Source organism: Monopterus albus, unplaced genomic scaffold (genome assembly GCF_001952655.1).
Source record: "Monopterus albus unplaced genomic scaffold, M_albus_1.0 scaffold70.1, whole genome shotgun sequence".
NCBI lineage: Eukaryota > Metazoa > Chordata > Actinopteri > Synbranchiformes > Synbranchidae > Monopterus > Monopterus albus.
This window is the reverse complement of record NW_018127950.1, coordinates 1,796,157-1,820,448: the sequence shown is the minus strand read 5'-3', so window position 1 is coordinate 1,820,448 and position 24,292 is coordinate 1,796,157. Positions and strand designations below refer to the sequence as shown.

The 24,292-nt window shown below is 39.7% G+C and overlaps 1 protein-coding gene and 1 long non-coding RNA gene across 7 annotated transcripts in view; one reads left to right on the top strand and one right to left on the bottom strand.

The window, feature by feature from the left end:
- The window catches only part of mpp3a (MAGUK p55 scaffold protein 3a), a 23,349-nt gene extending 4,282 nt beyond the window's left edge, over positions 1 to 19,067 (top strand). For 3 of the 6 annotated variants that reach the window (XM_020605471.1, XM_020605472.1, XM_020605474.1), the window contains exons 2-20: positions 2,177 to 2,239; positions 2,354 to 2,472; positions 5,932 to 6,009; positions 6,372 to 6,452; positions 6,937 to 7,074; positions 7,180 to 7,261; positions 8,337 to 8,422; positions 8,849 to 8,923; positions 9,261 to 9,457; positions 10,514 to 10,578; positions 11,427 to 11,447; positions 12,338 to 12,379; positions 13,732 to 13,797; positions 14,431 to 14,586; positions 14,740 to 14,820; positions 14,918 to 15,011; positions 15,097 to 15,205; positions 15,426 to 15,554; positions 17,095 to 19,067. In XM_020605471.1, coding sequence (XP_020461127.1) covers positions 2,203 to 2,239; positions 2,354 to 2,472; positions 5,932 to 6,009; positions 6,372 to 6,452; positions 6,937 to 7,074; positions 7,180 to 7,261; positions 8,337 to 8,422; positions 8,849 to 8,923; positions 9,261 to 9,457; positions 10,514 to 10,578; positions 11,427 to 11,447; positions 12,338 to 12,379; positions 13,732 to 13,797; positions 14,431 to 14,586; positions 14,740 to 14,820; positions 14,918 to 15,011; positions 15,097 to 15,205; positions 15,426 to 15,554; positions 17,095 to 17,274 — 1,836 coding nt within the window. In that variant the 5' untranslated portion in view covers positions 2,177 to 2,202 and the 3' untranslated portion in view covers positions 17,275 to 19,067. Of the gene's footprint in view, positions 1 to 319; positions 355 to 2,176; positions 2,240 to 2,353; positions 2,473 to 5,931; positions 6,010 to 6,371; positions 6,453 to 6,936; positions 7,075 to 7,179; positions 7,262 to 8,336; positions 8,423 to 8,848; positions 8,924 to 9,260; positions 9,458 to 10,513; positions 10,579 to 11,426; positions 11,448 to 12,337; positions 12,380 to 13,731; positions 13,798 to 14,430; positions 14,587 to 14,739; positions 14,821 to 14,917; positions 15,012 to 15,096; positions 15,206 to 15,425; positions 15,555 to 17,094 lie in introns of those variants that run through there. The other 3 variants (XM_020605473.1, XM_020605475.1, XM_020605477.1) reach the window with 3 other exon arrangements.
- On the bottom strand, positions 17,272 to 24,292 carry LOC109963158 (uncharacterized). Its single transcript, XR_002275363.1, has 4 exons — positions 23,985 to 24,292; positions 21,672 to 21,756; positions 19,195 to 19,321; positions 17,272 to 17,360 (listed from the first exon to the last, which is right to left on the bottom strand). It is a non-coding gene; the product is annotated as an uncharacterized LOC109963158 (long non-coding RNA).

Here is a 24,292-nt window from a genome sequence, read left to right as displayed (position 1 = left end):
TTCTGTTTCTCCAGACTGCACTTTAGTTCATAGGCTAGCATGCTGCGCTAACAGTTCACAAACTAGCTTAGTGTTGCCCTAATGCTGTTGTCTCCTTCAGATGGTGTTTGTGTAGAAAAGTAATCTTGATGTTTGGTGGATGGATGTTTAGCTTCAGTGTCTCTTTTTTGACATTTTCATATGCAATAATTCTTGATATAAACTTGTCACTCTCTGTGCAAGGCAGTTAGATACTACCAAAGATCATGGCTGCAGGCCTCAATGGGAGGATGGACACATTAAAATGAATAATCCTGTACTAAATATTTATGTTTACCAGTACAACGCAAAGTGGACAAGCCTACTACTGACAAGGTTAAGTAACTGGGCCCCTGCCCTTTTTATGAACTGTCAGCATTTCCCTGTAGTAAATATACAGGTGGTGGATGATTGTGTCATGTAGTTTTAAAATGCCTCCTTTATGAAGGAGACGTTTATTTACCTTCTAAATTACTCCGTATTCATGACACAACTAGATAAAGCCTCACTGGAAGGAGGCTGACACACTCCCCCTCCTTACTCCACAATGTCATCAGTGTTGCTGTAAATGCAAACTGTTTTGGCAAAGGTCAAGTGATATTGCTCAGTTGAGCTTGTGTGAAAACAGCTATGATATAGCCGCTGTTGTTCTGTTTTGCCGTTGCTGCACTTTTCTGCTGTTGTGTCATTGGATCATAGCGTGACATGATGGAGTCTGTGGTTTAGGTTATTGACTTGTTTCCAGTGGGAGGAAGTATGTAGAATATTGAGTGGAGCAACAGGGATATTGAGCGGTAGGGGCTGCGTTAATCCTGTGGTCTGTGCTGCGGTCAACTGCATCTCTGAGTCACTCTCATATGAATATATATACTCAGTGGCCACTTTATTAGGTACATGTGTAAAATCTAATGTGATTCAATACACAGCTCAGCCATAAATTCTACCTTTACAAATATGATAATATTCATTTTTGTCAGAGAGGTAGTAAGGTAATTTTATTACTGAGGTTGTATTTGCTGTGATGGTAAACTGGACTGCATCATACTGTTTCTGATCCTTTGCAGAAAAAAAAGGGGGTTGAATATTAGAAACACATTTGAGTATAGGTGGTCCAGTACAACACCATCACTAACTGCAACCTCAGAAAGTACAGTTGCATTTAGCCTCCTGTGGAAGCCTTAAAGTAAATGTCTTAAATTGCTTTTTAAACAAACTTCACTTCGGTTTATGTTATTTCCAATAATGATTATTTTTATACCAGTTTACTCATCTACTTTGTCCTGTTTTTAGTCAAAATACTAAGAACTGTAAAACAAAACTGTAGTGGCACTGCAACTATTTGGCAAAAATGACCTTTCAATTACTTTTTTAAAATCGAAAATAAACCATGCATGTTCAAAATGAGATTTAAGAGACTTTAAAGGATGTTTTTGCTATGTTTTATTCTTTCTATGATGTAAATGCACAGATAGGTTTACGGCTGGAGTTGTTGTTCCCCTCTAATGGATATAAGTGCATATTTCACAAGTAACTTGCATAGGTAGAGACAGGTTTACTGCACAGCAAATACTGTGTATACTACATTGTGTATGTGAAATTCAAATATAGCTTTCTACAGATTAATTAGGAGTTACAGTATATGGGAGTATACAGTGTTCCTCTGTAGCTTTTCAATCACTTATGACACAACACACTGCTTTAGTTATTCATGCCAGTTTGTCCCACTCTCCTGCTCTCACACACCAACACAAAGCTGAGAGGGCCTGGTGAGAATCAGCGTGATTAATAGTACCAACAGTGTCAGTTTATCTTACAAATATGACTCTCTAATACAAGCAGACTTATGCATACACACCTACACATTCACAGATGAGGTAACTGCCATACAAAATGGAAGATATTTATATCTTGAAGCCTAGAGAGAGATGATGTAGGGCTATAATTACTGCACATCGGTCTCTAGGTGCCTATACATCAGGCCTACTTGTTACACAAACATGCCACTACCTCCTCCTCCCCCCCCTTTTTTTTTTTTTTTTTTTACTTGTGAGAGCACAAAACATTTTTTCTATCCTCGCAGAAACAAAGCAACAGCAAAATGTCTGTGTGAAAATGAGAGGAATTGTTATTATGATCTCTGTCCTCCTCTCCCTGCCAGGTTTGCCCTCCTCACCTCACTGACCCATGAAAGAAGCCATGCCGGTCCTCACAGCAGGAGCAGGTGAGACGAGTTGGCACAGATGCTCCACACGTACTGCCCGTACTGCTGGAAGCTAGCTGTGCTCCATCTGTTCATGTTAATATACACAGTGGTTTTCTCATTCCTCCTCTTTAGGGCTACATGAAACGTTGGCCCTGCTGACCTCTCAGCTGCGGCCTGATGCCAATCATAAGGAGGACATGGTGTTCCTCAAAGACGTCTTCAGTGAGAGAAGCTTGGGATATCTCATGAAGGTGAGTGAGTCGCATCAATATTTAAATGTTTGTAGATTTAAGAAACCTGTGTGTTATGTTTGTGGATGTATTTTGAATTGTGCCCACAACAGAGTTTCTTTGAAAGAGGAAGTTGAGATCTGATTGTCTTCAAATAAAGTCGTGAAACTGTGGATCTTTATTTTGTAATCTGGCCTGTTGGTGAGATTCTATTGCACCTTGCAGAAGGACATTTGTCACTGCTTTTCAAACCTGTTACAAGTTACTGTTGAAGAAATTATACACTGATTTCTGAACTATAAATTCTCTAGTGGGTCTAATAAGTCTAATAAGGGTTAGACAACTAAAACAACTAGGATAATGTCAAGACAATATAATGGACTGTTTGTATGACATAGGATGTGAACACAATGCCTCCTGTGTCAAAACACAACACTTTTCTGTCCTGTCCCCAGTGATCCACCTGACCTCTTCTCTAAGAATTAAGGATGTACCTGCTTCATACTTTCTCTGCCTTGGCCTCTTAGAGACAGCAGTCATTACTTTGATGATAACAAGAAGTTGCTTTCCAGGAAGGTTTAGCCACTGCAGTGTCAGTTTTCTGAAATCCTTAAATGATACTAACATCATATGTAGCACCATCCAAAATACTTTAAGTAGAGAAATCTTGGAGTAATAAAACTTCTTATTAGCATTTACAGTCTCTAGGCCTACAGGCTCTTAAGGTTTAAAATCAAAACAATATAGCTGATGGGTTTATCGTTGTAAGAACTGTACTGTTTTAGGTAATCAACAATGAATTCATCCACAAAATGATGACCTTTTGATTTTTTTGTCCATCAATGTCAGTGTTTTACAATTCATCAGCCCTCTTCAACACGGTGTCATCTAACATTACTGTGTGGCAGACGGTCCCGGAAGATCCCACAGAAAGTCTCTAAGCAGCTGTGCACTGCTGATGTTAGTTGCAGCTAACATTAGCTGTAGCCTACCTGTAGCTGACATTAGCACTTGCTACAGTAGGCCTCTGCCACACCAGCATAATGTTAGTTAAAAGTGAGCTTTAATGTAGCTCAGTTCTATGAGTAAAGACGCCAATAGAGAGAAACACAGAGCAGAGCTCCAGCTGAATTCAGGGAAGCCACTGCAGTAACTATGTGGCCAAAATTTCAACTTACAAAGTCAAAATTATGAGATAAAAAGTACAATATCCACCCAGACATCCTCCATTACCTTCCTGGCCTTAACATGAGCTCCTTAACCAGGTAGAATATTAGCCTATAGATATTTTTTTTATAAATATTAAACAACTGCAATTTCATGATCTTTAATCAGTGGTTTTGTAGGAAAACTGCAATGTCGCTGCTGGTCTTGCTTTGACCTGTTTGGTTTTGTTGTAGTAGCAGAATTTTGGCCACCAGATGGCAGCCTTTCACAGTGACTAGAATGGATTTGAGTACTTGACTGTTAGCTGCAATAGTGTCACTACAAGACTGCTACCCTTACACCAATTCTCCAAAGAACTCCTGAGCTGTTGTGGAAATCAATAAAGAGGCTTTCAAGTTGTCTTTGTGGGGCTTATTAAGCAATCAGACAATAGCATAAGCACAATACCAGTATCATGTGCATCTCATATGCACCTCATCACCAACACCCCTGGTGATGCTAACCATCTGACAGTCTTCTTATTATGTGCACTACTCTAGCTGATTGTACATGGTTTTGAGTCATAGCCTATTAGGTTGTACTGTTTAGTTTTATCCTAATTCATTTAGTTTTCTTATTCTATTTCATTCTACTTTTATTCTTATATTTTAGTTTCTTAAATGGTATGGCATTCAATACTAGGTGAGAGAAATGGTATTTCGATTTTCTGTATGTCCTGCATATATAGTGAACTGACAATAAAAATCTTTGATCTTGATCGATCAAGAGGTCACCCAGAGCAAAGGGTCAGTGAGTGCCAAAAGAAAGAAGTAACAGTCAAGCTTTGCATAGCACTGGTCAGCAATCACGCCATTAGCTGGAACCAATCAGAAAAGTGCTTTAGGTATGTGGCCTTCAATATGTATCTTTCAAGATTAGGCAGCTGGGCCCAGACAGTTAGGTTATGTAAGCAACAGGCTATGTGTTTGTGTGTAGCAGTTGACTGGCTGTGAGTGTACGTGTGAAGTGGCATATGTGTGTGTAGAAACTGATCCTGTGTGGAACAGCTGGGAGACTAAAAGCGAGACATAAGTTTAAGCAGTACAAATACATAGACAGCATGAGTGTTTATATTTCCATTACAGTAGCTACAATAATGCTTGACAAATGTGCCATAAACACCTATGTTCTGATGGTGATATTGTATATAGCCTATTGTTTATTTGCACAATTAATTTTGTGAAAACGCCAACCAGTTTCCCATCTGCTCTGCAGGTTAGCTAGCTGTTCTGGAGCTTATGCTAAAGCCTACAGTATCACTAGCTCTGAACAAAAGTACAGTAGTTTATGTTTATTTATTTTATAATTTTGACTACTTATAATAATTTTGACATAGCAAGTCAAAATTTTGTCTTTTATCTCATAATTTTGACATAGTAAGCCTTTTTTTTTTCTTGTACCGGCAGAAATGGGCTTCCACAGTAAAACTGAAAGAAAAGACTTGGGCATTGAAAAACACTGACATCCACACAAAAAAAAAGATTGTCACTGGAAAAAAAATTACTTTAGCATTGAAAGAGATTTAGGTTAAGAAAAAATCAGAAGACTGTCAATTTTCCAGTATTAAACATTTTAAATGCCATTTTTTTCAGTGACAATGTTTGCTTTTTCAGTTACCATTTAGTTTTCAATGCTAGACTTTATTTTTCAGTGCCATAGATTAAAGTCATCAATCTGGTGCCATAGAAATCTAGATCCTAGTACTTCAAGATATTTGATTAATTTAGCTGAACAGGGAAGGTTTTTTTCAGACTTATTGTTTGTTAATTAGAAAGAAAATCTCAAAAAGCTTTAAAAAAAATGCCAAGACCCATGTGCTTTAGTGCAGAAAAGAATTAATGTATAGAATGCTGATTTTTGTTTAGATTTTATGTTGTTCTTACTATTTTCTATAGTATAGCACTTAAAGAAAATATGGCACAGAGCTCATTAGTCTCTGTCACTATGTCTGCTGTCATGCAACTCAGGATATAGACAAAGTGAAATTTCTAAACATTTTCTGTTCTTACAAAATTCAGAAAATGTGCAGAGTTGATGAAGCTGTTCACTCTGGCATTGTGGGTACAGTTGGTTAATCTACCGCTTGGGTCCAGACTGAAATTTCTGTGGCTGAGATTTTGTACAAACATTTGTGGGTCCCAAAGGATGACTTCCACTGACTTTAGGGTTCTTCTGACTACAAACCTAACTTCAGGATTGTTGATGCTGAAATTTAGCTTTTCCCAAAACTCTGAAATTTTCTCTTCAAATAAGCTAAATGTGTTTGTGTTACAGATTCATGAGAAGCTGAGACAGTATGAGAGACAGAGTCCAACGCCTGTCCTCCACAGTGCCTCCTCTCTGGCTGAGGATGTAAGTTCATCACATACACATACACCCTAAATTACTTTTCCGGTTGGGCACAGCAGTCAGTCACAGTGAGTTAGCTCTGACAGAGAAGCACTGCAGGTATCAAAAGTGAATTTTAATGTCCTCAAAGTGCTGATTCATCCTGATGCTCATCTAATGAAACTCCATATCCTGCTGCTCTCTCACTCCCACCAGTCATCAGCGAGGGAAACTGCTGACCTTAGCTGCTCCCCACTTATCTTCCCCTTGTGCGTGTCTATGTATTGGTCTGCGTTTACTGTTCAATAAACTGCAGCGTGCCTTACCGGTATACACATGGCACAGGTTCATACTAGGTCAGGGCTTGTGTTTTTTGTGACTGGCAGGTGGCAGAGGAGCTTCAGAGTGGACCAATGAGCAGCGAGGAGAAGGAGTTGCTGCATCTGTTGACATCACCACATCTCAAGGTTAACACACTTTAAATCTTTTTCTCAGTTACACTGTTGTGGCAATGCAATTACTGGCAGGATTACATTTAATGGCAAGTTGTTTTTTAATTAAAGCTACAGTTTGTAACTTAAGGCAGCAAAGTGGATTGATTTTGGAGTTTTGTGCTAGATAAAACTCCAAAGTCAATCCACTTTACTCCGCCCTGGGCTCCCTCTCCCTGCTCCACTATACTCGACTACAATCTGCTATGCTCCGCCAGGCTCTGTCCAGCTCTTCAGATATTTGTTCCTATAAAAATAGAATGCAACAAAACTTACTGATCAAGTAGAAATCATTGAACATCTATACATCTGTTCTTTCTTATTCTGAGATTTCATTTGCTCTAACATCAGACTAAATAAATCTAGAGCTGTTTACAGATGGTCAGACAGGAGTCAGCTCTGTGTGCACCCCAGCAGCTCAGTGTTTGCATTGTAAACTGTCTGTGCTCCGTCCCATCAGGCTGTCCTGTCGGTGCACGACACTGTGGCTCAGAAGAACTTTGACCCTGTGCTGCCGCCACTACCAGATGACTTTGAGGATGAGCTAGAGGAAGAGTCAGTGAAGATCGTCAGGCTGGTGAAGAACAAGGAGCCTCTGGTGAGGCATGACGGTGGCGATAAAAACATAAGAGCCCAAGGGAGAATCTAATGGAACTGAGACTTTTGCTCTGTTAACGATTCCATTCCTTTGTATGTACTCCAGGGAGCCACCATCAGGCGGGATGAAGCCACCGGTGCAGTGATTGTGGCTCGGATTATGAGGGGAGGTGCAGCTGACCGCAGTGGTAAACTGTGATTTGTCTCTCCTCTTGTCACTCTGGGCTTCACACCACTACTCTACCAGCACCTGTAGTTCCCAACCTTGGGCTGGAATAGTGAGGGATAGTGTATGTGATTCTGGTGGAGCAAATACAATATTAGCATTGCTAATTTTGAAAGGTGCCTTTTTTTCTTAAATGTTACTGCCGATTAATAGCTAAAGAAACAAAAGAATCATGCAAAGAGGTTTGCAGCATGGATGTGAGCCAGGACATTGCAGTAATGTAGTGCAGCCCTGAGGCAGGCGGAGTCATGGGGCCACCCCGAGAAACTATAGGTTTTTACAGCACTATGAGAGCATTTGTCTTCTTACCAGTAAAAATGAGAGAAGCTGTTTTGCATATCTTATGAAATAACAAATCAAAGCCTGGTACTCTGAGAGTGAGATGAAAACCACAGTGTGACAGATACATCACAGAAACAGCAGCAGAAGAAAAATGAGAGGGATAGTGCAGAAACCCAGAGCTCTCCATGAGTCCCCAGAGAATCAATTACGCATGATATAGACTCAGCAAAGACCCTTTTATGGATGTTACCATGGAAATATTAGCCACATGCAGGTATGTGTGTGTGAGAGAGAGAATTTGGCATTAGAAACATGCAAGCTGGGAGAGAGAACCAAGCAATGTCCATGTGCATTAATCATTAATGTCCTCTGTTTTCTCACTGTGCCAAGTGATGGAAACATCTCTTGTCAGTGTGTAGAGAGATGTTGTAGAGAGATTTCAGAATGAGCCTCAAGCCTCTGTGTATGTCTGTCAAATGCATATCGTACATTATATGATTGCACCATAGTGTGTCTGCTTTGTGCTTCTCTGTCTTGAGGAAAAAGCATGTTGATCTCACTTTGGTGCCATTGTTGAGGCTGCAGCTAAACAGATCACAGCTGAGCATAGAAGCAGCCTGTATCAGTGGATCTGATGACCAAGCTGATGTTAAAATACGATAGGTGGCAAAGACCCAGGATGATCTGAAAAGCCTCTTTGATTGTTATTGATGTTTCTGTCTACTCAGTCTTCGTACTACCTCTGCCCCTCACAGGTCTGGTTCATGTAGGAGATGAACTTAGGGAGGTCAATGGGGTCTCTGTGATCCACAAGAGACCTGATGAGATCAGTCAACTGCTGGTAAGACAGACTGTATTCTAGCTTCAGTGTAGATTTAAAGTCATACTGTAAATTGTTAACACACCAAAAATGCGTACAAAAAAGGAAATTGTCAAAAGTGATTTAATAGAGAACAGTTTTTGATTTAAAAACATCTATTTTTGAATGATCCAATATAGATTTACTGAAACTCTAACAGTCATCTAAACCGTGTTCACAGTTTAGTCTACAGTTGCAATTTTATAATCACATTTTCTAAAGTGGTGCATATATGTATGCGTGAGATAACAAATGAAAATCGGCTTGCTTGTGTCAAAAGAGGAATCTTTGGAAAACTTAAATATCCATAATGCTGGTATTTATATGATGTAGATCGAATTTTCAGGAACTGAATTCAGTTGAAGTAAAACTAAGCAATCAGGCTATTCTTGTCTACTTGTGATCTAGTCCCAGTCCCAGGGCTCCATCACTTTAAAGATAATCCCTGCCATTAAAGAAGAGGACCGGCTGAAGGAGAGTAAGGTGAGATGAAGCGGGAATGACTGAGCAGGCTCTTGGTGTCTACACTTTATTCTGGGTTTATTTGAATGAAAAAAATTGTAGTCTTTTGTTTGTTACATTCTACTGTCATTCCAGATAGTTGTTTTTTTTTTAAGTATAAAGAGCTAATTAAAAATAGCTCATATTCAGATCCTCACCATGTACTTGTGAGCCTTCATGAAAGATTTCATGTGACCTTTTGGCAAAGTAGTTAGATAAACAGCTTTGTCTGTGTTTATTTACAATAGCAGGCTGCATATCAACACATGATGCCTTTTGCTTTGCACAGCTGTCACAAAGCCTGTGTATTTGATTCTAGGTGTATATGAGAGCCTTGTTTGACTACATCCCCTTGGAAGACAAGGCCACACCCTGCCAAGAGGCGGGACTGCCCTTTAAGCGGGGAGACATTCTGCAGGTCGTGAGTCAGGATGACTCCACGTGGTGGCAGGCCAAACGTGTAGGAGACAGCAACCTGCGGGCCGGACTCATCCCCTCAAAGCAATTCCAAGAGAGGTGAGAGCACATGGGATGAGGTGGGGTCAAATCATGCATCTGTACACTAACAATGAACTTGTGTTGCTTCCTGTGAGCTGGGGCTAATGATTGACCCACACATGGCCAATATTTACTTTATCCAGCCATTTGTAATCTTTTAAATCCATATTCATATGTTCCACTTTGAGGGGTCAACTGTGATTAGATGGAGCATCATGGGAAAAAAATTAATGGGAACCCGGCCTTGAATAGGTGTGTGCAGATAGTGCAGGTGTTATAATCTGTCAGTAAGATGATCTCAGCAGGCTGTGAGATCCCTGCCGAACATGGCAGCATCTGTTGGATTAAACACAGCTAGAAAGACACGGGTCAGACAGGTAACTGAGCTCTGCAGCGCCTAAATGGTTTTGTAGATCCATAATGAAATGAAACAAATCTGTTGATAATATGTGCTGCAATCTGAGGTCTGGGTTGAAATGAAAGAGAAACGTCTTTAAAAGTATTGACCTGACTGAACAAAAGGAATATAAGATAGGTCAGCTTATTGTCATGCGTGGATTACTGAATGTGACTAAAATGCACAGGCCCACCGAAACAAGAGGCTAGAAGTGAAACACAGAGACACACAGTGATCACAAAGACATAAAACAGAGTAAAAATGACTGGTTTTATCTGTTTTTCTCTATAATACTGTAACACAAAGAGGGACATACAGTGCCTTGCAAAGGTTTTCATACCCCTTGAATTTATCCACATTTTGTCATGTTACAAGCACAAACCTAAATGTATCTTATTGGGATTTTATGTGATAGACCAACACAGAGTATTACATAATTGTGAAGTGGAAGGAAAATGATACGTGGTGTTCAAGATTTTTTTTACAAATAATTTTTTGCAAGGCACTGTGAAGGAGAGCGGGGGACCCACTGTCTCATAATTTGTGCATGTGTGTTTTATGTACCTTTATTCCACTTCTTTGACATTTCCTCCTTTGCACTTTCTTCCTGTTTATTTCTGACCTGACCTCTTTCCTCCATCTTTTCTGGTTCTTTGTCTTGCTGCACATTCCTCCAGGCGATTGGCCTACAGGATGAAAATGGGCACACTCCCGAATCCAAAATCCCCTAAAAAGCCTGTCTGTAAGTTTCTGCTTCCCAGGATTCCACTGCATCATTTTGTAAATGCAGTTAATGTCATTACACTGTCATAGCATCATAATATTTCCTCAACTGGGTAAATGCAGTGATGTTTACATTTATTTACCTTTTTTGCTGCCAAGTGCTGTTCTCGGAGTTATTAGTGGTCACCTCCTGCCCTCTTCATGCTCCTGTGTAGAGTAGATTTTTTTAAAGGGATGGCAGAGATGGAGGGGCACAGACACAGAGGAGGGATCACAGATACTGTAGGAATTAATCTCTTTCATGTTTGCACCATCTGCCCATTGAGCAGGCTGAGAGTTGGGCTTAAGTCGATCCAGACAGTGTTACAACAGGCGCCCGCTGAGAAACTAAGCCTTAGCAATGTATTGCGCTTCTCACTTTCTCACTTGACACTACAGAGGGACATGTAAATAGTCAGGTGAGTGGGTAATAGGAGTGGTGGCTCTTTGTGACACATAAGCTGCACAAGATCCAATTAGGCCTGAGCCACAGGGAGACAACAAGAGCTTAGCAATATGGCAGCTGGTGCTGCTACACCATGCAGCAGCAAGCCTGCAGGGTCTCTTCTGTCTCGGCCTCCCCTTCATGCTCCTCCAGCTCTCTGATTAATTCCCCCATATCCCAGCTGGGCTCCTTAAATGAGAGCTTTGCCTGTGATGTCAGTGATGGCAAAAAAAAGAATCTTTCTACATGTAAAATGTACAAATCCTCACTTCAGTTATTTCCATATTATGTTCTTTTATCTGTCACCTACACAAAATGACCTGTCCTTTACCTACTGTAGTAATGTTTTACACTTTGTTCTTCCTTGTTGCATATTGTACCAGATGACCAAGGATGTGATAAAGGTGAGTAAATGTGTGCAGCTGTAAACATAACAATAAGACAGAAACAAAGAAACATCCACATACAAAACACACAGTAGCAAAACTGTTCAGAGGCCTCAAATCCTCAGTGTGTGTCTGTATGAGTGTGCAGAAAGCTTGCATGTGTGTTAGTGGTGTTGCGTGCATTTGGGATTTCTACGAGTCTCTCCTACTGTTACCAAGACCAGAATATTGTGTCTGTTCATTGTACCAGGTGATGCACAGGCAGAACAGCATCCCTGGAGACTTCAGTCCAAACCAAGCAGAGGATGTTAAAGATAACAGGAGCTTCTTGTTTGCTTTGCATCACCTTCAGTCACATTATATTTAGTTCTTCTGTTCATCTTCCACTCTGCTGCATCTTGACTGTTTTAATGTTTTCTGCAGTTTTTTCTCCTTGACCTTTTTTCTAAAATCTTTGTAAATTTGAAATGTTAAAATGTGTTAAAAGATGAGTGAAAATGCTTTTTTTTTGTTTTGGAAGAATGGATTTGAAGGCTTTTGTATATTACCTCAGCTGTGTATTTTTGGGGAGGCCAAGCTTTTGTTTCCATGTGTGTGGGTCACAGAGACTTTTCTCACAGCGGGCTCCTTTCCAGATGAAGGAGGGCCATGGTCTCCTCTCCTCCCATCATCTAGTCTTTGTCAGTGGCTCCGACAGTGTTCCTTCATTATCTTTTGGCCGCCCCTCCACTCTCACCTCCAGCTGTCTGATCTGCCTGCTGCCTGTTGGTCCTGCCTGCCCTCTTCAGAGCCCATGGCCAACCTGCCCCCCTCCTCCTTTAACATCCCCACCTTCCTAGCTCCTTAAAACTCTTCCAAGTCTCTTACCTTGTGCTTACCCCATCTTTTCCCTGCTTGCCTCCCTACAGAGGACTGTGACTGTGAGGGCTATTTCAATGGACAGTACATAGGTGAGAGTGTGCACATCTTTCTCCACCTCCTTCTCCCTCTCTGCTCTTTGCCTGTTACAGCCCTGCTGTACGCTGGTTTCCTAGTTGCTTTTGCGTCGGGGTTCAGACTGACTGCTTATAGGGCTGACGTGTCTGAGGCCGGGGTCAAGGGATAAGAGGAAGGTTCTGAAAGTTGGAGAGAGGGGGTCAAAGTCAGGGCGAGAGGAAGGAACTCAGAAAGATGGATGACGAGTCAGTTTTTTTGGGCAAAAGGAAGAAATGCAGATGAAAGGATTATTTAGTTGGCACAGAATTTGCACTGGTTTTGAGTCTGTGATTTCCTAATTCTCATGACAACATCCTAAAAAGAACTGTAACTTGATACTATTCATAGAAAACAAAATGCAAGTCATTTTTCCGATTTCTCATTTCATACCAAATTACAGTTCTTTCCAGGACTCTTTCTTGTAAATAATTAGGAACATACAAACTTGAGAAATATAACAGTGGCACTTTATTTTATAGGTCCACCTGTTTTGTTATTTGTTGTACTGAATGTATAAGCAGTTATTGATAGCCAGAGGGATTTCATTTAAATAATGCCCCCATTTCATTAGTTATTGAAAACTTTAGTCTTAATACAGTATATCTTGGTTTGTACTCTTGTCTGTAGACAGGTTTTGCAGGTGGCCTGCAGTGCACTGGCCAAAAAAAAAAAAAAAATACAAACAATGAATTGAGTGATTTAACTGGAAGTATACCAACACTGCCAAATGTTTCTATAAACTACATAGTTCCTCCTGTGAAATTTTGTAGGAAATTCTAGATCCATAAAATAGTGTTTTCAATAAAACATGGCCAAATATTACAATAATTGTGGTAAAATGTTGGTACTTAATTTAAATAGGTTTATGTTGTATTAAAAGGCTTGATTGAATTCATACTTGGGTGGAGAGAGTACCTTTGTCCTTCAACCCTCTCTAGACTTACACTGAACCTCCCCTCCCTCACTTGTCTTCAGCTTAACCCCCATTTGCTTCCCCACATCCTGCAAGCTGCTGGAATGACAGCGAGCAAAGGGAGAACATTTACATAGTCTGCTTTGAGCTGTACAGCCCTCCTCTTTACCATCCCTCCACCATCCCCTCCATCCAGCAGTGTTTGGATCCTCCTAAACCTCCCTCCTCCTTCCCTCGCATCTACTGCTGTGGCCAGTGCACTGCTTTCCCCTTTCCCAAAACACCCCTTCCTGCCCCCCACATGAGCCCTGCTACGTTGGACGCATTGCACACTCAACCAGGCACATTTGCTGCTCGTTCACCCTGTGTGGAGGTTTGAGGCTGGGTTGTGTGATGCTCTAACGCCAGTTATAGTCTCTCCTAAGTGTAAAGCAGTGGCGCCCTCCTGTGGCCAGGTGTTTTCCTGGGAATTTTATTCAGGTACAGTGCACGGCTCATTCCTGAGGGTACACAACACTGTTGGGGGGGCAGTTTACAAACAATCCTGGTCATGGGAGATCCTCATTTGTTGATGATTTGCTGTTTCCCAGGGCCAGGCTGTTCTATCTATCCTGCCTCAGCACTGTAGCCTTGTTCAAAGCAGCATGCCTTGTTTGGAACATAATGTTAGAAAACATCTACCTTGGGTCACTAAAGTTTGTTCTGAACAGTTGAAGAAGAAAAAAATATATAAAGTGTGTTTTTTGCTTAATTGTTGTAATCTTTAGGAACATTTAGTACCATGCATGTGATCTAGTTTTTATTTTAAGCACGATGTCTGATTCAGCTAACATCAAGTATTTATACTTCAGATAAGTGCAAGTTATTTTCATCTATGTGCACTGTTCCCAAATGTTTTTTGTTGCATGATTATCAGTGGGTTGAATTACTCAAAACATGTTTGCTCACTGCACTATTTTTTTTTTTAATGCAAAACTATATCTTATGTTGGCATTATAGAAGTGTAGTGTACTCACATGATGTGCACTCAAGTAAATCTTATGGCTCCTGACTTCTGACCCAACACCTTTGTTTTGTGCCCCTCCTTCCCTCCCATCTCTGGCCTCACTGTAGCTGGTTTACGGAGGAGTTTCCGGCTGAGTCGTAAGGACAGACAGGGATCATCAGGAGAGTGCTCTGATCCTGGCGCCTCGGAGTTCCTGACCTATGAGGAGGTGACCCGCTACCAGCAGAGGCCTAGTGAGAGACCCCGTCTGGTGGTTCTGATAGGTAAGACTGAGCTCCATTAAATGCTTCGTTTTCCTGTGATGAGAGTGGCACCTAGTGGATTAAAGCATGTTACAACCTATTGAATACCTGTTACTCACGGGTTTGTAGTGATGATTTTAACTATTTTGTTAAACACACATTTGCCTTCCAAAGGTTCTCTTGGGGCTCGAATCAATGAACTCAAACAGCGGGTCATTGCTGAAAACCCACATTGCTACGCAGTGGCTGTACCACGTGAGTGATTCTTAAACTCTATACTGTGCTTGTTGGTGAACATCACTCAACACTGGGTAAACACATGCATCTAAACTTGTCATTTATGTTCCCACAGATACAACTAGGCCCAAGAAACCTCATGAGAAGGATGGGGTGGAGTACCACTTTGTCACCAAACAGCAATTTGATGCAGACATTTTGAACAACAAGTAGGTTTACACTGATACCATGTTGTGTGTGTGTGTAAATGTATGATTTCCTGTAGAAGTAAAGGTCTTTTACTTTGTTTCTCAGGTTCATAGAGCATGGGGAATACAAGGAAAACCAGTATGGCACCAGTATAGAGGCTATCCGCTCTATACAGGCCAAAAATAAGATGTGTATAGTAGATGTGCAGCCTGAGGTAGGAGTCATATCACAGCCTCTCATTGCATCTTGTTTAGTGTTGGTGAAGTATCATATCCACTATCATGTGATACGAGTTAGATTCAGGCAGCAGCGCTGAGTAGACAACAGGCAGTTCATATCTACTCGTGTGTGGAAAGTTTGATATATCACTGTTGACTTTGTACTATTGTGTGTGCTTTCTGACCTGTTTACTCTGTTGTATATAAACCCTCCAGGCCCTGAAGAGGCTGCGGACTGCAGAGTTCAAGCCCTATGTCATATTTGTCAAACCTCGAGTTCCTGAGAGCAGACGTCGCCGCAGTGCCGGCACCTCTCCAGGAGGGGGAGAACATGGTCGCATCACAGTGAGTCCTGTCTTATCTGTGTCCCAGGTCAGTGGCTGGATCCCTCAAGTGCTTTTCAAAGGGAATTCAGAAGGCCCTCAGTATTAGGATTACATCATGCTTAATGTGGAATTACAAGGTTCCAGCTGCTTAGTCAGGATAAAAATCAAAGATTTCCTTGAAAATATTTTTTTTAACACTTTCATGCATGGTGTCAACATTTGTGAAGTTAGTTTAACTCCATTTAGCATTAGATTATAAAGATAGAGTTCTCCAAATCCTTTGAGGCCATTACAAGCACACCCACAGGAGAATATTGGTACAGTAATTACCATCTTCATTGCTGACACACTCAGTCCAAGCTGGCCGAAGGTAAAAACTATGCACATAATGCTTAAGGCGCATCTGTTAAAACCTTATAGTCAACAGGGTTTGACTTGGGTAAAACATGGATAGTTAATGTAAATACAGAACCTAACCTTCATAGTCCTTTTTCCATAAATAACTTTTCAATAAAGCAGAATTCCACCTTAGAAACCTAGATAATTTCTCTCCTAAGACATGCATGAAAAGGTCCAATACACAAAATGAATGTGTTACTGAATGAAGTTTGATATGAGGTATGGTGAACAGACAACATAATTTGAATTAGCCTTTAGGGACTGAGCTTTCAATGAAGTTTATATCTGCTAAAGTACAGAAATTACAAACAAAACAGATACAAACCCATTTAGGGTCATCACATCTAAACTATGTGTTACTAATTCTTTCTAGCAAACAGACTGAGCTGTGTAAGAAGATAGGAAGTTGTCTTTCAAGGATTAACCTATAGCTATTAGGGCCGCATTGAAGAAATGTCAGTATTAAAGAGTTCAAAGTTGTAATTGTGTTAGGTAAATGAGATCATTGGCTTTAGCCTATTTAGTCTACATGACACTACAGCCTGCATTAAAATGTGGAGCAGCTTATTTTGATGCAGGCGGTAGTGTCCTATACTCTAAATAGGTTAGACGAAGTTTGTTCATCTAATAAAATTACAACTTTAATCTCATATTTTAATTTTCTTCAGTGTGGCCCTATAAATAAATCAAGTTTAAACAACTTTTTTTTTTAAAGACATTTTATTATAACAATACAGGGAGATAAAGTGAACTGTAGTGAACTGGTATCCTCCAGCTTCTGAATGAGCAAACCTGACCCCAGGTAATCAGCAGTAGATATGGCAGGGATAGTTGGAAAACCAGCAGGACCAAAACTGGCTACCCCCCACTCATAGACCTCCTTCACAGCAGCCACGGCTTTGTCGCAGTAGAAAAAGCAGAGTTGTAGCTAACATTAATGGTTGATTAGTTCCATTAAGGTTCCCACTAAACAATGCCATTCAGCAAGCATGCACAATACCATGATCCTAGAAATGGCTCACGTAAATGGAATGCAGCCATCACCTGGGTTTTTTCCTACCATGACAAGTCAAAATATGAAAAAGGTCTACTGGGACAAAACTAGGATGAATCTGTCAGCATCTGTCTCTCCCTGTATCAATCAATACTTTCTGCAACAGGACGAGGACCTGCAGGAGATGCGTCAGTCTGCCCTCCAGATCGATCAGCAGTATGGACACCTGGTGGACAGGGTCCTTATCAAGGAGGACTCAGCCAGTGCGTGTGCAGAACTGCAAGGGATCTTGGAAAGTCTGGAGCAGGAGTCCTTCTGGGTACCTGTCAGCTGGGTACGGACCTAAACGTACCACCGTCCCTGCAACTTCCAGAGGAACTTCACAGCTCACCTGCCCACCTCCCTCTATCTCACAGACACAGGGTTGAGTACCTGAGGAACCAAAGGGAGAGAATGATGTCAGAAGAATACCTCATCATCTGAGGTCCTGCAGCAAATACACAGCTCTCTTGGCCAGTTCGTCACCCAAAATCTGTCACCGCCTCATGTCACATTTATTTTGTAGTTTAAGTAGTATTTCTGAAACAATCACTTTTTCTATCTGCCTCATTTTATTCAATAAGTGTGTCAGGTTTGGGATCCCACTCAGGATTGCTCCAACAGCTATAGTACGACTTCTGTTGGAGAACCTTCAGTAGCATTTTTTTTAAGTTTACATTAACTAAATGCTTCCTATCAGTTCTTACAGCTCATGCATCCTGTACAGTAACAACCCATCATACATTCTAGAGTATTTAATACATGAAACTAAGGGAATGCTGTGTGAAACTGTTCTTTTTGCTGAACCATAAATAGAATTTCCACACATGCACAGCAACAAATTTTTAGGAAACGCATGATAGCTGATTATTTAACCTCAGATATACTGTAAATGGTACTCCTTGTGTGCCAATGAAAGAGCTCGTAGCACTTCAATGCAACCCGTTTACCTTGGTCCCTGTGTAAAATAACAGTATGTTTACATGCACCAACATGTAATGCTACTTTTATGTACAAGAACTGGTTTTTTGTATGGGGTTATTTGAGAATCAGGGTTTTGCTTATTATTGTCAGACTGAATATGGCTGGTGGTAGTAGCCACAGATTTTAAATGAGGGGAAAAAAAGTCAACTGATGAATTGTCTGAGCAGAAATATCACAGCTTCTCAGTTGTAAGGCCTTTGTCTCTGTAACAGTAAACTGAAATTTTTGGAGTTAGATGAGCAAATCTGAATGCATCACTTTGGGTTTTTAAAAAGTTGCAACAGGCATTATAGTGAAAAATGCCTGTTGCAGTGATACAGATTAATCAATTTAAAGACCTGACATTGAGATGTAGTATAAAATGTGACGTTATCTTGCCATTAACAGTGGATTTTCTTCCCCTCCCCCCAATCGGTCTTTAAAAAAAAACTGTCACACCATACTGAAAGAGTTCTTGGTCATTTAAAAGGTTCCTTTTCTCTCCACTGGTTGTGAAAAGATCATATCTCAACACAAATTTAAGTGACAAAATCCACCATCCTCATTTTGTGTAAAAATACATTTAAAAGTTTCATTTAAGATGATATAAATTTAAGTTCACCAGATCAAGTGGGTATCTTCCAAAGTGACTGTCTTCTTGCATGAGTTGTGTAGCTCAGCACATAAGTTGTCTGGTCAAATTGAGCGAATGTTGTTGCAATTTTGGAAGAGAATGACTTTCTACTCACAACACCAGAAGTGTGGATTTTATCTGTTACTTATGCTGAAAGGAAGGGAAACAGTTACAGCAACCAGGAGCTCTTTCTGTGAGAATTATCATGATTAACTTGAAGAAATGTGAACCTATGTTTTAGGGACACAGAAAACCAATAAGGAAATACAGGCTAGTGTCATACGCAATTACAAAGCCAACAATCTATAGGACTGAACTTTGGATCAAGTATCCCTCTTACACTGACATTTGATTGTGGTAAAAATAATGCACTGTCTGTTCTTTTTTTTTTTTAAAAACATGCACTATCTTTTTTATGTACCATATAAACCAAGAAACCCAGGATGTTGATTCAGTAACGTGACATGTACAAAGTGCCATAATAAAAGATAAATGAATCCTACTTTGCTTCATTTGAATAATTCTTTAAAATAACACTTTTAGGTCCCGAGTTAATCATGTTTACTACTACTTGTCTGAACACCTGCAGGTGCTCCAACGTCAAAATGTTTAGTGTGTGTGCACGTTTACTTCTCAGCTGCTGTTGACTCCTGCAGTTTAAGTGCGTCCAAAACATGGGCAGAAATCCTCAGGTCCACAAGAGCACGCCACACATCACTTATCTCTGCTATCAGCGTTGTTTTGCAGGTGGTCCACACTGGGGAGAGATTGTCACCGTGACAGATGAGTTGGAAATATAATGAAAGTTCTGGAAAGAATTTAAATGCACCTCAGAGGAAAATAAGAGCTACAAGCTCAAACAATTACATTTCTGCAATGCAATGATGGAAGAAACTAGTTATCATGGCTGTTAAAGTCAAATATAGTATTTCTGAGCAAATACCTACACACAGCTTCAGCTGCTTTTCAGACCAGTATTTTACATATGAAACATATGACCTCAAAGTATGATGCAGTGCTTGTCACCTATCTTTATCCAGCAGAAGGAATCAGTAGTGCAAAAATTAAATAAAATTTAAAATTATTTCTCCTTTAAGCATCTGAATACTTCTTCCATCACTAAACAGAAGGGACAATTAGTTGACTGACAGGAAATCTGCAACTATTTTAACAATCTCAATCAGTTTTCAAATAGAAATGTCAGTTCTTCAACAACAACTGTTCTAGTTTCTCCATTTAGAGGATTTATGGCTTTATATTTGTGTGAACAAAATGTTCTTGGATACTTGGAGCACTGGTCAGACAAAACTTTACTTTGGGCTCTGGGAAGCTATTTTCAGACATGTAACAGACCAAATGGTTGATTAATTGAAACAAAAAACTGAAAAGGAAAAGCATGCCAGCTGCAGCTCTAATTAATATGATGATCTCATTTTGCATATAAAAAACAATCTGTGAAGTCAGCAGTAATAGCTTTCAAATAAATGTGAAGTACAATAGACAATTTCAGTAGTATGTACTGAACAACCAGTCACTAAATTTGAGAGAAATCACAGTAGATTCTGGTCATTTGTTTAGGAAGTTACTTCTAATTTTTATTGGATCTAATAATATAGACAAATACAAATAAGTAGCTTGTTATGACTGAGACTTTTCTATAGAGAACGTGAAGTTGTTGTCCTGCCATGTTGAATTTTAGGTAAATTCTTAATTTTGGTGTCTAGTTAATTTCCCCCTTGCATGACAACTGTACGAGGGGTGATACAATAAAAAAAAAACAAAACTAACCCATACAGCTACATATATACAGTAGAGGATGCTTCAACTACATCTAAATGTCCACTTTAGTGATCAGTCTGAGCACAGACGGGACGGAAACTGATTATTCTGCAATTTGTGTCACCTGCCGACAGCTGCTAGCTAACGTTAGCTTCCAAACAAAGAGCTGAGCTCTCGACGACGGGATCTCTAGATCTGCTACAGTCAGCCAAGGTTATCCATTCTGACTTACTACAGTCAGTAAAGAGATCTAAATGATTTAAGCAACTTTTTAGCCAAACAAAACAAGAATGTATGAGGGTAAATATTCTCTATGGAGTCAACTTCATTTTTATGACCTCTTTGGTCAGTGTTTTTTAGACTTTGCACTAATTCCCAATTACCTTCTCCATTTAGCTTTTGTAATTGAAAAAAGATAAGAACCCCATTATTCTGCCTTTGTAGCACAGGTTTTATGTTTGTCAAGGTTCATCATCAGCTCTCTTTCTCTGTTGCAATTACTTCTGTGAGCATCCTCCAACTCCCAACTCTGCTGCTGGCAGAGTCAATTACACTAGGTAAAGTCTAATTAGTGAAGCTGCTCTGCTGAGAAAAACTGAGAACTTGTAGGTGAAGGTGTGCTGAGGCTGCACACGGATCAACCAACATTCATTATGGACAAACAAAACTTGCTGTGATTCACAAGCTCAGTTGCTAATATGGATGCCACAGACTCGTACCTGCTACACAGAGACAATCACATCTGCTCTGTTGGAAAACATCTGTTAAAATGATCAGGGGATGCCTCAAACTTTTTAAAACAGTAACAGTTTAAATGATGACAGAAATTCAACCAGTTTTTTCCACCAATTATTCCACAAATTCTCAAGAATCAGTGGTTTCAAAACAGGTGGTGCAGAGCTCGGTACACAGACTTAAAAATTATTGCACTGTAATTACTTTAGAGCTTAGAAGTTACCAAGTTTTTAATTCAACACTTTTCCATGTGTATAGGTGACTATTCCATCTTATTTCAGTTAACACGATCTTAATAAAAACCAGTCTCACAGTTCCTCATCCAGAAAACCTGATTACACAGCTAATAACAGAAAACCCAGCCCTGAAAAAGAACATCTCTCTACTTGGGTTAGGAGTTTTTTCAGGTCAAACCAAAACACAGGACCAATTGAAATTCCACCCTGATGATGGCACTATTTGAAAATACAGGGGATCACTGAAGCATTACAGCTCATCCTGAGGGGAAACACTGATGTGAAGAACAATTTTCATCAGTGCACGTTGAGCTATGTTTGGTACATGTGTGTGCAAAAAATAAAACCTGTACTCACCAACAATATTTGGAAACCAAAGCCAGACACACTGCACAGATGTCCTGAGCGGACGGTCAGGAAGCGCTGTAGTTCAGACATGCCCCTGAAATCACAAATTGTCAGGTTTACATTTCATCTACCATTTAATCAAGGCATGCTGTGTAAATGAGACAGGTTTACAGGCATTTTTAAGCTTCTTTAAAAGAACATTGGGATAGAAACAAGTCTTAAAGCTAGCCTAAACATATCCCAACTCCATCTTTTTACTCACACAGGCATAAAAACCCAACACTGACAAGAAAGCAAATAACCATATTTTCCAAAATGTGGAATTATTCCTGTAAAAACTAAGTGCCCCTGAGCATTTGTGTGATTTACGGTTTAATTGTCTCACAGTCCTTTTCTCAAAGTAATGGCCATAAATCTACTTGAAAACCGTTACACATCTTTTTTTACGCTCTACATCTACAATGTTACAACTCAGAGGCTTTAGTTAAAAGAGGTTGGGATAATAATTGTGTCAGCTCAAAAGGAAAGACTACTTAACTTGGATATTAGATGATTCAAATACTTAAACAGAACATCAATACTTATTGTCCTTGTGCAAAGTGAAAAGGTCTTTAAAGTTACATAAAAGTTTGTTCAAATAAATAATTGAACTGAATTTCCTCAAGGGCAAGAGAGACAAATACACAGAAATAATTGAAACACAGTGGAACAAACAAGGAATTGTAACTTTGTGACTTTTAACTTAATGAATAATGATATTTTCTAATAGTTTCAGACAGAGCTTGGAGCCTCTTTGTAAGATGAGATTTTTTTTTTTTTTTTTTTTTTTTGCAATGTAACTAATTAACATAGGGTAGATGGTAGGAATCAAATGGAGGTTTAAGATGTCAATAAGTAATTATTTTTAACAGAGAAGCTGAAGGAATGATTGAGTTTGTTTTGAGACATGGAAAGTAGAAAAATAAGGGGGGGAAAGGATGAATGTGAACCTTGTCTGAGCCACCCCTTTCTACTCTTTGGCCTTGGAGGTGATAATGGTGATATATTGAGCTATAATTGAATAAGATTTCAATTATGGGTATGGGTGTTTGGCACAGCAGAACCTCTGTACGAGTCAGACTGGATGTAATTCAGTTTTAGAGCCCTTGTTGAAGATGTAGTGGAGTTTAGAGAACCCAGGGCATTTGCTGGAGATGGATGAGATGACCTTCAGATTAATGAGGGTGAGCTTCACACCTATTCTCATGGTTGAATTATGGGGTCAAGATGCAAATCACCCAGAAACAGCATTTGCCAAGAGAAGCATTAGAGTTCAGCTTTCTTCAGAGTACAGGATATAACCTGTCAGTTTTTAACAAAGTGAATTAGAGAAAGTTGACCTGTGCCAAGTGTTTGTATTAAAGTAATAGGTGCAGTACTGCTCGGGCACATAGGAACAACGCTCCACCACTTTATTCTCCAAGTAAAGAGAAAGAATATTCCATTGAATTCATATACACTGTATACAACCCAATGCAACACTTCTGCCATAACATATGTTTATGAAGCTCAAAATGTTCCAGTTTTAAGTTGTCATATGTATAAATTCAAATATATGTTCATTATTGAGGTCGTAGTTAAAGGTGGACTACATTATTTAGAAGTGCCTCCATGTCCGGAGCCACATACTGTACATGAGAAGGTCAGAATATTAGGAACACCACTTAATATAATGTAGTCCAGTACAACATCTTAAAATATGACCTCAATAACAAAACTTAATTTATACATTCATGATAGTTTTACCAAAATCGGAAACATTTTGAGCTTCATAAACACAGATGTGAAGGCGCAAGTGTCGCACTGAATTGCATACAATTGTAATAAGGTGGCCGATGAGTTTATATTTTGTTATGGTATAGAACAAGCTGCATGGCCAAAGTTAACATATTAAAATTTGACGTACGTTGATTGATTTACATTGTCCAATCATTCATTTAATAACACATAAGAATACGTTCCACCTTAAAAGGTTGCATTTTATAAATATGCGGCACAGCGGCTAGCTGCTAGCGGTGTTAGCTAGCTAGCTAGCATTGACGACAACAAAACCTACAAAAAGTACCTGAAATTAGTTGGATGCACTCGTACAGTGTGAGACGAGGCAACAGCTATGAAAAACAACGGGGACTCAACAAGGTGTAATTTAGGATTTACGGGTCCTGCCATAATGTTTCAATGCTGAGCTACTTAACAACGAGCAGACACCTCTGTTTAAAATGCAAGAATACCTGAAATTATACAACTTATACATTGTCCACAGCACAAAACATCTTGTCTTACCTGTGTAGATGTCTAATGTGTTGTATACACGGTGATAATTTTTGTCGCCATCATCCATCTGCTTCCTTTGTCTGTGTGTTTGCTCTGTGGGATCTGAAACTAGCTGCCAGGTGTTGCCAAAGAACTGATTGAATGAGTCAAGTCAGTCCATGGGCTGCTGTAGAAAAACACTACTGCCACATGTGATTATATTTAAAAAAAAAAAGTTTATAATCAATAGACTAAAACCTATGTTTTTTTATATTTCATTTGGAAGTGTTACCTGGTCTAATAGCTTATCAGATAAGTGCATCCACTGTCTGGTTCTT